The sequence below is a fragment of the Papaver somniferum genome, unplaced genomic scaffold (genome assembly GCF_003573695.1).
Source record: "Papaver somniferum cultivar HN1 unplaced genomic scaffold, ASM357369v1 unplaced-scaffold_65, whole genome shotgun sequence".
In the NCBI taxonomy this organism is placed as follows: domain Eukaryota; kingdom Viridiplantae; phylum Streptophyta; class Magnoliopsida; order Ranunculales; family Papaveraceae; genus Papaver; species Papaver somniferum.
In genome coordinates this window covers 4381401-4392406 of record NW_020649304.1, presented here as the reverse complement: position 1 = coordinate 4392406, position 11006 = coordinate 4381401, and the positions used below count along the sequence as shown (strand labels likewise).

Sequence of the window (11006 nt, the reverse complement as noted above, 5' to 3'; positions counted from 1 at the left end):
AATCTTCACGAGGACGAGAAGGGGTGCGGTTAACAGCATACCTAGATCCAGAAGGACCCTTCGGCACATCCCCTTTCTTAGTAGGCACAACCTTCGCACCAGAGGAAGATGAAACCCTATGAACCCGAGGATCCGATTGCGAAGACTTGTAAGGACCTTCCCCAAGTGGAGATCTGTCAGAATCTCGACGCGGACGGGATCTTGGCGGACTAGACGGCGGGGTTTGGTAAGGAGCCCGCGGACGATCAGACACATCTACAAGGAAACACAAAAACAGTTTAGAGAAGAATACGAGGAGATCACTAAAGATCAAAAAACCCATAATTGATGGTTCATACGGATAAACATTAAAAACCCTAAGAATTAAAAATAACCAGAAATACTCCATCCAACTCCACGGATAATACTTAGATACAGACTCACAGACTTTGTAACAAAGAACATGGGTAAGCATATATGCTTCGACATGTGTGTTCTTCATCACAAAGCCAACAATACAGCAGCAGGAAACAAACAGGTAGATACATAGATAAATCAATGATGAGAAGCTAATAAAAAACCCCATACCTGTATAGAAGAGGACGACAAGCACCAACCCCAGTCGAAGAAAGGAGGATCAGAGATATCAAAAGCTAGTTGTCTGCGATACAGGGGCAACAACAATCGAGAGCGAAAGAGACAGAAAATTGAATGTTGTTATCTTCCTCACAAGAATGACGATAATAAATGACTAAAGAACAAGAATAAAAAACAAGAAGAGGATGAACACTGACAAGAAGAGGATAAAAGTTTTTTTTCACATTCTCTTTCCTATTTATGAAGCTAGAGAAGACAATAACTGTTCCTCGTACCAAGGAGCAGTTATGGGGAAAGTTAATGCAAAGTGGGAAACGTGTAGGACGACCTTTCTTCTTCTAAATTGCAAAATACGCCCAGGTCAGAAGAAGAGGGACAAATTGTATGTACACCTTTCATCATCCACCACGTGTACATAAAGAGACACGTGGAAGGCATGCAAAACAAGATATCAAAACATGATATCAAGCATCTCATCAGAAGATGCCACTGGTCAGCAGATCCGACGGTCAGGGACAGAGGATCACAGAGGTATGATGGCTCAGAGGAGCACCAGATAATACCCCTTGGGTGTTAATACACCCAATCCCGAGGAAGATCCCAGATCAACGGCTGAGAGGAAGTTTGACTGACACAGATGTGACTAGACAAAGAGACACTTGCCTGACACGAGCAGACATCCATCTACCCGCATTAAATACCAAAGAGATATACACGTGTCAATCAGCTCGTAGGAGAGGCGAGGATAACCCTTCGTATTCAAGCTCAGGCCGCAGCATATGCCGAAGACCTCTGCGTAATGGGCACAAAGAACAAGAAGATCCCAGATCAACGGCTGAGAGGAAGTTTGACTGACACAGATGTGACCAGAAAAAGAGACACTTGTCTGACACGAGCAGACATCCATCTACCCGCATTAAATACCAAAGAGATATACACGTGTTCATCAGCTCGTGGAAGAGGCGAGGATAACCCTTCGTATTCAAGCTCAGGCCGCAGCATATGCCGAAGACCTCTGCGTAATGGGCACAAAGCACAAGAAGATAATATTACAACGGCACCTCAGAAGCAGGACCCACGTTCCAACCCTATAAATACCCCTCTCCACTAAGAGAGAAGGGGTCGACCAATCCAGAGCAATTATAGGAGAATATAGGAGAGAGAAATAGGAAGAGTAAGTAATCCCCCTACTTCCGCAGACCTATGTATACTCTAAAGTCATTCGACTATCTTTGTAATCATTCAATACATAGTGAAACACCAGCCCCGTGGATGTAGGCCTTAGTGCCGAACCACGTAAATCTTTGTCTTATTTACATTTCAGCACCTTACATTCAGCGTTGAACTTCATGTGTTTTACATTTATACTTGATTCTCTGTTTATTCCTTTATACGAACATTATTTATGATAATATTCGACTAGACAATGACAAGCTCGAAGACTTCGAGTCGATGAATCGATATAATCATCCCTTTACACATACAACGTACAATTCTAGAATTAGACTGTATACGAATATTGTTTGTGAACACGTGGATGGCTTCGTAATTTATGTGTTCACAGTAAGTGTGCAGTAATGCGGAAAGTCTAACACGGTGTTCTGGAACATAGTATTGTTGTCGAGGGAAGTTGTTGCATTTGCATAGTTTAACCCGATGACACTAGCCAAGGAAAAGAGCACTATGGTGCTCGTCTTTAACGGATGTGTGGTGTTCCGACATTTCCAATGGGAGTTTTTGCTTATAACCAAAAGATACCCGATCAGATACCTAATGACCATGGTGGACCCCACATTCACTGCAAGTGCGCTGAGCAAATCTGAGTCCATTTTGGGTCTGAAGGGTGCGACGTCACTCCGACCCTTATCAATGGCCCTCCCTTCATTACTCTCTCTCTCTCTCTCTGTCTCACTGTCTCCAACTCTATCGGCGAGTACCAGTAATTGGTCCCCTCTCCATCTCCTCTCTTTCTCCAAAACAGTGACCTGTGGTCCAGTTCAGTGAGAGCAGTGAAGGATTCCAAACCACATCTCACTCTCTAAGTAAAAACGGCCATTCCCACAACACCAACAAATGTAGATTTACATTCTCAACTGAACTGGATCAAGCTAAGTATTTCTGATTCCAAGGGTCTTGTTTTTTTTTTTTTTTTTGAAGTACATTTTTAATGTCAAAAACTACTTGTATTAGAAATGTGAGGGTGTTCCTTTGATTTATTAATAAGAAATGGATCATACAACACTAATAAGTCAAGGTTTATTTTCATCATCCACAAATAACAACAACAATTCATCATTTACTAGCAACAATAATAATAGTAGTACTGGTTTAGCTGAGATTTGGCCATTTTCATTAGGAGTAGGAGGAGGAGGAGGGGGTGGAGAATCTAGTAATGGTATTTTTGGGAATTCTAAAAAGAAACATTTCTTAGAACATAATTTGAGTGGATTTGGGAATCAGAGTAATGGGGTTGCTGAAGAATCAACAGTAACAACAGATCAGAGTGGTAGAAGAAATAAGAGAAGAGATTTGGGATTGAACAATAAACCAACAACTTCTGAGGATGATGGTGATGATGAATTGACTAAGGAAATGGTAATTATTTCTCCCTGTTATTTTCAGCTGATTTAGAATTAGACTAGAAATGAGGCTGTTTTACACAATTATCTGTTTAACTGAATCTGGGGTTTTGCATTTTTCATAAGCAGAAAGATAAGCGGTTGAAATCGTCGGGATCTAGAGAAGATAATGGCGATGTGAAGTCGGAGATGGAAGCGAGTTCGGGCGAGGGTAATAAGCCAGCCGAACAAACCGAAGTAAAAAACGAACCCCCGAAGCAAGATTTCATTCACGTTCGAGCGAGAAGAGGTCAAGCTACTGATAGTCACAGTCTAGCCGAGAGAGTAATTTTCCATCTACTATTATTAATTTTTAATTTTGTACTCAGTACATCGTACAACTATAATGCTTGTTTGACCTGAATTAGGTTATTAGATCCTCAATATCTATAAATGCCTATTCTGGGAACTGTTTCATTTACAAGTTTTGCTTATAGATTTGGTTTTGAAACAGGCTAGAAGAGAAAAGATCAGCGAGAGAATGAGAATTCTCCAAGATCTTGTCCCTGGATGTAATAAGGTATTAAGATTTTTTTCTCCATATTTTAGACAAGATCAATTGCTCGTTACCTTCGTACACGAAGCTAGAATTTTTAGCCAGCACTTTTGGAGAAAGCTTTGTTGAAGTTTTGTGCAAGTTGCAGAACTCTAAATGGTTCTTGTGTCTTTCCGTTAACACGATTTTGTTACCAAGAAAAGTTGATCAGAGTAGGGTGAATTTTTGTTGTGCAGGTGATTGGGAAAGCTTTAGTGTTGGATGAGATTATTAATTACATCCAATCTCTACAGCGTCAGGTTGAGGTATGTATTCGTCGTGTCCTTGTTGGTTCTGTTTTCGTTATGCTTACTACATATGTATGTTGTCACTTGTCCAATATGAGTCTAAGTCATATGCATTGCTGGATAATGCAGTTCTTGTCGATGAAACTTGAAGCGGTCAATTCAGGTCCCAGCCCAAGCACCGAAGGATTTCAATTTAAAGATGTAAGTTTCAAAAATACCCATTTCAGATTCAATCTTGCTTGTATACTCAACTCGATGTACACAGTAACATAAATATGATATAAACCTAACAGAAACAGGTCATGCTAAGGGTCAAGAAGTTAGTTTTGGTCTATTATATTTGTCTTTCAAAGCATAATGTCTTATGGTTGTATATGTTTTGATCCATCGTTGTCAAAAGTATGTTTTACGATATTCTCATTGAATTTTAAAACCTTAAACCTCATGCTGAAATGGCAGACTTAATCCTATATGATTCGTTTTAACATAAGAGCATCAACTGGTTAGCTTGTCAATCTTATGTCTATAACCAAGAAAAAATGAATATATTGAGTGGAGATACACAATGTAAAACAAGTATTATTTCTTTTACAGTTTGGTGCACAACAAGCATATGAAACTACTGGAGTAGTTTACGGGTCACAGGCGACAAGAGAATACATCCAAGGTGGATCCCCATCAGAGTGGTTACATATGCAGGTTGGTGGCGGTGGTGGTTATGAAAGAACAGCGTAAGATAAACATTCCCCGCTCGTCAATGGCAATATCAGGGTAGCATCTTCATCTGATTATCAAGTAACAGTTACTCCCTCGTCAACCTTCTTACTCCATTTCTACGTCCTGCTACGGAGTTGTGTCTCTGTTGATATTTATTATTATTGTTGATAATCGATAAAAGATGTGAGCACCCTTTCCATTGTTCTATGCATCCAAAATATCTCTGCATTCCTTATTATTCTTCATATGTATCATTAAAACAGGATTTTAGTTCCTGCTGCTATTGTATTAGTGTAAACTACAGAGAACCATCTGACAAATGAATTGACTTCCTTCTAACTCTCTAAGGATGAAATGTATCACTTCCTATTACCCAGTTTTTGTGTCATGTCTGTTAAGTAGTTTCGTCTTGAAGTCTGTTGAACAAGAACGCACATCTTATTTATCTACCAGAGGATAAATATGAATCTATCAATTGTTGCATTCCGTTATTGCTCTTTATAGTCACCGAAATGGGACCTTTCTTCTGACGGTTTCGACAAACAGCAAACTCATGAACCATCTCTTGAATTCCAGCGAATGCCACTAAAAACTCTGCAGCTTGTGACTGGTTCAACAGTTTCTTCACCACCAGTTCTAACGTCCTGTACCTAAGTTTCTGAGCCTGATTGTAAACCCTGTCAATTTTCTTGAACTCAGAATAAACACAAGCCAAATCAGAAGCAATACTGCTGGTTCTCTTAGATGCTTTCTTAAAAGGAAGGTGAAGTATACAATTAGCTTGAATTTCTGCCATTTCCTCATCAAGAATCAACTCTTCAGTACGAGTTTGTTTAATCAAATCTGACAAAACTCTTTCACTTCTTGAAAGTGGAGTACTAGCAGTAATTCCAGAAGAAGAAGAAGACGATTTCGGTGTACGTGAAAAAGATTGAACAAGGGATAGAATCGAAGAAGGACGCCAATTACCATACCAAGAAAGACATGCCAATTCGACTGGAAGTCTACATTTAGTGGGCATTAGAATTTGACTCATGTCTTTAAGTCTTCTGCGTTGTCCTAATGCTCTACTGTAATGACCATCAAATCTACTTAATTGTTCTTGAATTAGATCTTCAAGTGAACAGTGAATACCTAAATGATGTTCCATTCTTGATGCTCTTAATCTTTGTTCTTGTCTCCATTGTCCTTTCCCTGATAATCCGTACACCTGGTTATTCCCAGTTCTTCCTCCTCCGCGTTTGTAAAGGGTGATGCATTTAACAGGCCGTTCATCTTCTTCTACTTCTTGTTTCTCTTGCTGGTTGGGTTTCACTACTTCTTCTTCTTCTTCTTCTTCTTCTTCTTCTTCATGATTTTCTTCCATGTTTTTCCTGCAACATTGAGTTAAAAGGGTTTATTTAACTCTTGATTCATTACCAAGAAGAGATAGAGAAACGGAGAGAGAGAGGGGAAGAAGAAGAAGTTCTTACAGTTGGAGCTGGGAGGAAAGCCTCGACGCCATTGACATTGTTGTCTTCTTTTCTTTAAACCCAAAATCCCTAATATTTTTACCCTAGAATTTTTAACTACAACTATAAGATCCTCTATCTCGGTGTTTTCTTTTTCTCTTCGATTTTATTTTCTGGTGCTGAAGTAAGAAAAGCTGGGAGAAAGAGTTCAGGACACTATATAGTTGATTTCCGGGCTGCAACTGAACTCACTCGGGCCAGGCCTAGTGTTTTTCCCCTTATCACTAGTGTACCTAGATTTGTTGGTTAAGAGACGCCTAATGGCTAACCGGACATGGGTGTCCACTGTTGGACCACAGTCCTTAGAGCATCTCCAACGGAACGTGCAAAAAATTTTATGTGTCATTTTTATTTAGTCCTTTTATTTATGGGGTCTACACATGGAATAAATATAAGACCTCATATATGAAAAACCATCGCCAATAATAGAGAATTTTTTTTAAAAAATAGTGGAAAATATGATGTGGAGGTGGAGCCGGAGGTGTGTACATAACACTTTCTTGAACACCTTTATATTTTGTAATTGGTCCCTCTTCGTTTTTAGGACTTACTATTGGAGATGGATTTATGCCAAACGGGAATCTAAAATCCAATGTATCACTAAAACTAAAAACAGATTCACCCCTGTTGGAGATGCTCTTATATGTTCGCAAATGCAAATAATTTTTTGAATCATTTTAATCTTTCTTTTTTCTAAATATCTATAAATCTAGACCACATTTTCCAAGATTGGAGCGAAAATAATAGAACTGAATATCTAATTTACTGGTTAGTTCCAAAGTTTCGTTCAAACTCAATGTAGTTTAAAAGACGAAATACGTCGTAGGAAGAGCAAAAAACATAATTAACTAACTAACAAGGACTGATTCAACATAATTAGGTGAGTTCGACAGAAATAATCTTAATTTATATACTCCCTCCGTTCTTAAATAATAGGCTGGTTTTTATAAATAAATGTTCGAAAAATAGGCTGGTTCCCTAATTGGGAAAGTCAAATGTTACTTTAGTTTTCTGGGACCACTTCTCTTAACTTCTTTTGATGACAAGTGTTTATGGACCATTTCACTTTACTTCTTTTGCTGACAAGTGTCATGAGGACCATTTCACTTCACTTCTTTTATTGACAAGTGTCATGAGGACCACTTTCAATGATTGATTCTCTTAATTTCCTTAATTTTCTCTAAAATCAAAACCAGCCTATTAAAAAGAATGGAGGGAGTATATATTTTCACACGCTTACAAAGGAAAAATAGAACTAGTATAACTTAAGGCATTTTGTCACCACCGGCACCACCACGCTTCATCATCAAACACAAACTAAAAATGAGTAATATGCCATGTCATCGAATATTTGGACCATCGGATATTAAAGATCCTATGGTCTTATACTCATGATCCTTTGGTTATGACTATAATAAAATAATGATCGATAGAAATGAATACAAATATTTTCTAATTTAAATGTTTTTATAAATACTGATAGACCATTGCTCGGTCGAAAGTGCAAGTTTTGCTATCTCAAGCTTGTTGTCAATGTTAAATGCACAATACTATATCTTGATTTCTAGTCTACTAAAGTTAAGTCTCGGACTAGTATTAGAGTACGGTAGTTGAGTATCATACATCACTGAATAATCCTTGAAGATTGAAAACTCAAGAACAGACGAAGACCTTTGGAGAACTTCATCGAGAAAGAGGTATGTGAAGACCGAATCATCCTATTTATTCATAGAATATACCATGCTATCTTATGATACCATGTCACAGGATTTGAGTAGATTTATTATTACAAAGAGGAAATTTTGATTCAAGCTTGTCTTGATAAATCTCTCGAAATATGATTCAAGCAACGGATGTTCATAAATCCTTAAAAATCTTGGTTAAGAACAATTTATTGTTCGTGAGCTATTTTTGTTGCAAGTTGATCATTTAGAAATTGACCAATCAATGATATTTATTATCTATGGCGATTGAGAATGTTTCGAATTGTTTAAAAGGAGTATCAGAACATACTGAATTCTGGACACATAGTAGGTACGAATGCCCAGTACGCGTACCCTAATAGTCTGAATTATGAAAGTGGGATAGGTACGCATATCTAGTATGCGTATCCCATGGTTATGAGTTCGTAGGAGGGAGGTACACATACCCATTACGTGTACCCTGGGATATGAGTTCGTGAATGGCTAAGCGTACGCGTTCCCCAATAGCCCGAATTCACAGACTGCCCCATAGGTATACATACCTACCCATTACAGAACTAAGCAGATGCTCATAAACTATTTTCACAAATATGTTTGACATTGCTACAACTCTCATAAACACTTATAAGACAACTTTGTTCACTAAAATCACAGCGTATTTGTGAATCATTGTTTAATCCTTGAATATTGATGAACATCACTTATGCTTGAAATTTCAAAATGCATATTTGCCAATACGAACTATCATTGTACACAGTTCTAGAACCCTGGACCATAGTGTATATTTTTCTGTGCAATTTCAAGGCGGACTTTTCACATTCTTACACCAATTCCTAACAAGAATTTCATCTAAACTGGGAAAGTGTTTGCTTAGAACTCAAGTTATCTTAGATTGAAGTCAAAGCTACCTAGAATCTTGAAAAACTATAAATAGAGAGACTCATGCAACAATATTTCTTAATCCATGACACTTCGGTATCCTAATTGCTTGCCAAACCTAGGTTTTCTCTGATAAACATAATTAGGTTACAACTTAAAGACTTCACTTAGGGATTCGTGAAGCACGGTATAACTATCTTTCCTCATGATAGTTCGTGTATCTGGATCTTGTTCTTATTGATCTTCGAGGTTCTTGTTATCTCAAATCAAGAAAGAGATGATAGAATCTCAAAGTTATCTTGGTCCTAGACTTTGTGATTCCCCCGCAAAGATATTTGAACTCTTATTCGATTTGTTTGGATTGTTCTTTAGAGGTGGATAGTAATATATACTTCTCATCTAACTGAGTGTAAGTGTTCCGGATTCATGAGGTTTGCTGGACTTTTTCTATTACAAACATATTTCTGAACCCAGATCGAAAGATAAAAAGGAAAATCAAATAGGCTTATCTGTTAGAGTCAGATTGGTATCAAAAGTCTTCACTTAGGTTAAAGTAACTCTTAGGATGTAAAGAACATCATTTAAGGGAATCAATTGCGTAGAGCCTTGAGAGGTTCAAGAAATGTAAAGAGCACGACTACAATTGAATTTCTTAGAGATTTAATTCAGTCTCAACTATATTCCAGTCCAAAATATGATAGTAGGCTAGTGTATCTGGCGGTTTAAAACAACTTGGTGTTTAAACTGGATGACATCCCATAGTTTTTCTGTAGGTGCAGTTTTCCTCGTTAACAAAATTTCTGGTGTCTTGTGTTTTTTTCATTTCGCATTATATTATTTTATCTTTATAATAGGAATAACACGAGTAGTACATAATGAATCTAGATAGTAGTCCTTATTAATTGAGATCAAAAACAAGATTCACTCTTGTTGAATTTGTATCTTAAAAGATAAATCACAAATTTCATACTTGTTAGAATGCATATCCTCTTTATTTGGATACGAATAGATTGATTTCACATATTGATTTGTGAGATCATCCAAAAACTCTTCTTCACAATTAGGTACACGGAATTTATATCCAGACATATTGATTGTGAAAGAGAAAGAGAAAAATTCTATATACATATTGTTCAAGGATCTTTAATTCAAATCTACTTGCAATTATGTTAGATTTTGTCCATATAGGATTTCAAAAAAAAAATTGGTGGTGTACTTGGTACCTTCTCCTTTTCAATTGGCATCAGAGCAGACAAACACCGTTATACCTAACAAGTTTGTGTTTATGGTGATCTGAGTCTATGGAAAATAGTTCAATCTCTATTAGCGTACCACCATCCTTCGATGACACAAATTACTTATGGTGAAAAATAGCTATGCGCTCATTCCTTCAAGCTCGCGATTTTCAAACATGGGTTCTTGTTGTAAAGGGGTATGTTCCTCCAACATTTCTAGAAGGCGATATAACGGTTACTAAGGATATAAATGTGTATAACGAACTTGAAATCAGCGCTGCAAAGCATAATTCTGATGGGTTGAATGCTATCATCTATGTCATAAGACAAGATCTTTAACATCATGTGTCTACGTCCACTATATAAAAGGATGTTTGGGATATCTTAGAGACTGTATCTAAAGGCAATACCCCAAAAAAGAAAGCATGGCTTCAAAACCTAACTTCTGACTGAGAAAACCTTTGTACAACTAACGAAGATACGTTTAAGGAATTTAATCACAAGTTATCTGAGATAGTGGATGCCTCTCATGCGTTAGGTAGGACTATTTCCGAATAGGATATTATAATGAAAATTCTGAGATCTTTGCCAGCTCAATACAAGTCTGGAAAACATACCACTACAGAAGGAAACGATGTTTCAACTATTTCCAAAGAAGCCTCGTTGAAAAGTTAATGATCTTTCATCTCGTACAATCTAACAAAAATAAAAGTCACGAATTTGGTAATGCTGCTATTACTTTTGTTGGCCACTCTGTCACTCTTTGTCCAGAATTAATAGTACTACGCAAATACGTAAAAAACATTGAGTAGATTGACTTCGTCATTCTAGAAAATCTCTAAACGAGTATTCTCATAAGTTGTTATCGCTACAGATCCTCAACAACAAAGGTGCTGAAACGAAGAATTTAAGACGATGTCGAAAATCTAAGGAAATCAAGCATGATGAATTTTAAACTGAAAGGTTTATTTTATTGAATCTATA

General features: G+C 37.3%; 2 protein-coding genes across 2 annotated transcripts; one reads left to right on the top strand and one right to left on the bottom strand.

Moving 5' to 3' along the window:
- Positions 1-2474: 2474 nt before the first annotated feature.
- LOC113343744 (transcription factor BHLH089-like) lies at positions 2475-5082 on the top strand. The gene is made up of 6 exons (XM_026587880.1): positions 2475-3171; positions 3285-3479; positions 3649-3714; positions 3927-3995; positions 4107-4178; positions 4572-5082. The coding sequence occupies exons 1-6, from the start codon at positions 2803-2805 to the stop codon at positions 4710-4712; spliced, it is 912 nt and encodes a 303-aa protein (XP_026443665.1). The 5' UTR covers positions 2475-2802; the 3' UTR covers positions 4713-5082.
- Positions 5083-5117: 35 nt separating this feature from the next.
- Positions 5118-6239, bottom strand: LOC113343743. The gene is made up of 2 exons (XM_026587879.1): positions 6167-6239; positions 5118-6067 (listed from the first exon to the last, which is right to left on the bottom strand). The coding sequence occupies exons 1-2, from the start codon at positions 6202-6204 to the stop codon at positions 5137-5139; spliced, it is 969 nt and encodes a 322-aa protein (XP_026443664.1). The 5' UTR covers positions 6205-6239; the 3' UTR covers positions 5118-5136.
- Between the last annotated feature and the right edge of the window lie 4767 nt (positions 6240-11006).